Raw genomic sequence first — 2,806 nt, forward strand, 5'->3', positions numbered from 1 at the left:
AAAAATACTAACTTTGTCATCTTTACAGTTTCAATATTTAAGTGATTTCACACTACTCAATAGTTTCTTTAAAGAAAAGATGTAGATTTTACAATATACCAACTTTTATGTAAGGTAAAGAAGAAGGAATGAAAATCAGCAGTTTACTTCAATATAGTATTTTGTCTCTAGTAATTTATGAAATTACTGGGGAAAAAAACACGCAGCAAGTATTTTTCATCACATTGGATGTCTGCATCATCTCTAAATACTAATGAATGTGGTGTTTCTATTGCTTTCATCTCCATTACTTTCTGATGTAATGTCAGACATCTGACCTGTACACGTTGGTATCTTTGGTCTTTTACCTTTTTCACTCAAACAGTACAGTGTATAATTGTTTAATATAATTCTTATTTGGTGGTTGTATCAAAAAAAGGCTTTGTCCATGTGAACTGCTGCAATGCAGACTGTGTTTGAGTATTGCACATGTGATTCCAGTTGTGTCCACTGTGGTTAAGTAATCAAAAAAAACTGTTATATTATATTTTCCTGTTCTGTTTTCTTCTGGGTTTGATCTTATGAGAAGACAGTTCATGACTGCAGTGCTGTTTAGAGGCCGAGATGCCATTACCGCAATGGTAATGTAAATTTGAAGAAAAAAATCGTTATGTGAGTTTCAGTTTGGTAGTTAAGGGGTTAAAACTTGAAAAAACCTTTTAAAACAAAACTATAGTGTATGTATCAATTAGCAGGCTAGACTAAAGTGATGTTTTTGAGTTGGCCTAGTTAGGTCTGTTTATCTATCAATGTGGTTAAAACCTCACACTGTATGCTTTGAAAGCATATCTCTCAGTTTAAATATTTGCAAATACATGTATCATATATGCTCCAGGGTCAGCCATTCAATCTGCGGACACTACAGCAGTTTTCAGGTTTTCATAACACAACAGTCATGTCTTAAAACCCAAAACATAGAGTGAAACAGTTTAAACGCTGCTTTAAGATCACCTCTCGCCCTGATAGCCTGGCTGACAGACACATCTTCCTGTCACGTGATGGCAGTTACCATGGAAACAAGGGCTACACAGGAAGCTGCAGGCATCTCCAAACGTCCTGTTAGAGCAGGCCTCCCCACACCTGGGCGACAGGGAGCAATGACCCAAGGAAATAAATAATCATTTCACATTGTTCCTAAACCTTAAAAAAAAAATGTTTAGCACACACACTTACCCTCATTTTCACCGTCTAATGAGCATTTAAGATCAAGAAATTTCATGAAAATACTTCCAAATACTTCAACTGTCCTACCATTTGTTTTACATGTTAGTACATTTACAATAAACTGCATTAACTTTATGTCACAGCCAACTTTTTCCAAAGCATAGTGTAAACTTCGAAAACCACACAAATGATTTGTTAACCGTAACCGGGACTTAAGTACATGGTCAAACATGCTCATGTGTGCCAAAACACATGTGCACACCTGGGTCCAGTCCATCCAGGGTCACACCTCCAACATGTCCCAGTTATGGGGTCACAGGGTTCGTTGTTTCTGCAGCGTGGACACTTCTCCTGGCAGCCATCACCATAGGAACCAGCCGGGCACGGGTGGTCGCATCGTGTCCCGTTCCAGCCGGACTCACAGGCATCACAGGCGCCATCGGTGGCAGAGCAGAGCTGGTTGTCTTTACAGTAACCACAACTGAGGACAGGAGACAAAAACAGAAGGAGTTACCAGTAACACACAGGTAGGCTATTTAAACAAATCTGTATCTATTGACACCTACCTCATTTTACAACCACTGCCGTACTTCCCAGCTTCACAGGGCTGGTTGCAGAAGAGCCCCTGGTACCCTGGGTGGCACAGGCACTGCCCGTTGGCCCGGTCACAGCTGCTGTGTGTGAGGTCACAGTTACATCGGCGGTCACAGCTTGGACCCCACCAGCCTGACTCACACTCACACACACCAGTACGCTGACTACATGGCGACAGATAGCAGTTGCAAGTGATTGTACATTTCAGCCCCCAGTGGCCCCTGTTGCACTGACACCGGCCTGTTAGCTGGTCGCAGCCGGGGCCCACAGACCCCCCGCTGAAGCACTGGCACGGCTTAGAGCAGGTTGACATCCACCAGCCCTCGTCGCAGGTGCAGTTTCCATGGACCGGGTGGCAGTGGCCGTGCCGGCCGCACTTGCAGGGGTACTGACACAGCGGACCCCAGCGGTTGGGGTTGCATGTGCACTCACCGGTGACGGGGTGACAGTGGCCGTGTGGGTAGCACTGACACACCTGGCGACAGTCTGGAGCCCAGAACTCAGAAGGACAGCCTGGTAACAACCAGACAAACAGGGAATACAGTTATATTAACTGGTTACTTTTTAGATTAAGATTTCTCATATAAACATATGATAATGTTTATAAAGTACAATGTATTGTTGACTCCCAAACTTTTTGGATTGTGACACCAAACGGTATCTAGTTGGGGCCCCAAATCACAACTTAAAAGTTCTACCAAAGCACTAGTTTATTAGTTTATTCACATAAATGCATTATTAGTTTCATCTTAAATTACCCCAAATAGTCACTTTTACACAATAAAACATAATACATGAAATATTTAGTGCATTGTAAATCTAACTGACAAGACAGACACATGAATAAATTGATGCCAAACAGCTCTTGTTGTTTAATGTAACTCACGTGTTTTACAGTGAGCTCCGTAGTAGCCAGGTGGGCAGCGACACACTCCAGGATACACACAGATCTCATCCTTCAGGCAGGCCTGCTCACCCTCACACACAGCTATATATATACACACACACA

General features: G+C 42.7%; 1 protein-coding gene across 1 annotated transcript in view; it reads right to left on the minus strand.

The window, feature by feature from the left end:
- scarf1 (scavenger receptor class F, member 1) overlaps positions 1 to 2,806 on the minus strand; it is a 9,331-nt gene that overhangs the window by 5,680 nt on the left and 845 nt on the right. Inside the window, exons 3-6 of the mRNA XM_032512299.1 lie at positions 2,684 to 2,785; positions 1,770 to 2,310; positions 1,466 to 1,684; positions 991 to 1,119 (exon numbers count right to left, since the gene is read on the minus strand). Of these exons, the coding sequence (XP_032368190.1) occupies positions 991 to 1,119; positions 1,466 to 1,684; positions 1,770 to 2,310; positions 2,684 to 2,785 (991 nt within the window). The remainder of the gene's footprint in view (positions 1 to 990; positions 1,120 to 1,465; positions 1,685 to 1,769; positions 2,311 to 2,683; positions 2,786 to 2,806) is intronic.

The sequence above is a fragment of the Etheostoma spectabile genome, chromosome 3, assembly GCF_008692095.1.
Source record: "Etheostoma spectabile isolate EspeVRDwgs_2016 chromosome 3, UIUC_Espe_1.0, whole genome shotgun sequence".
Lineage (NCBI taxonomy): Eukaryota > Metazoa > Chordata > Actinopteri > Perciformes > Percidae > Etheostoma > Etheostoma spectabile.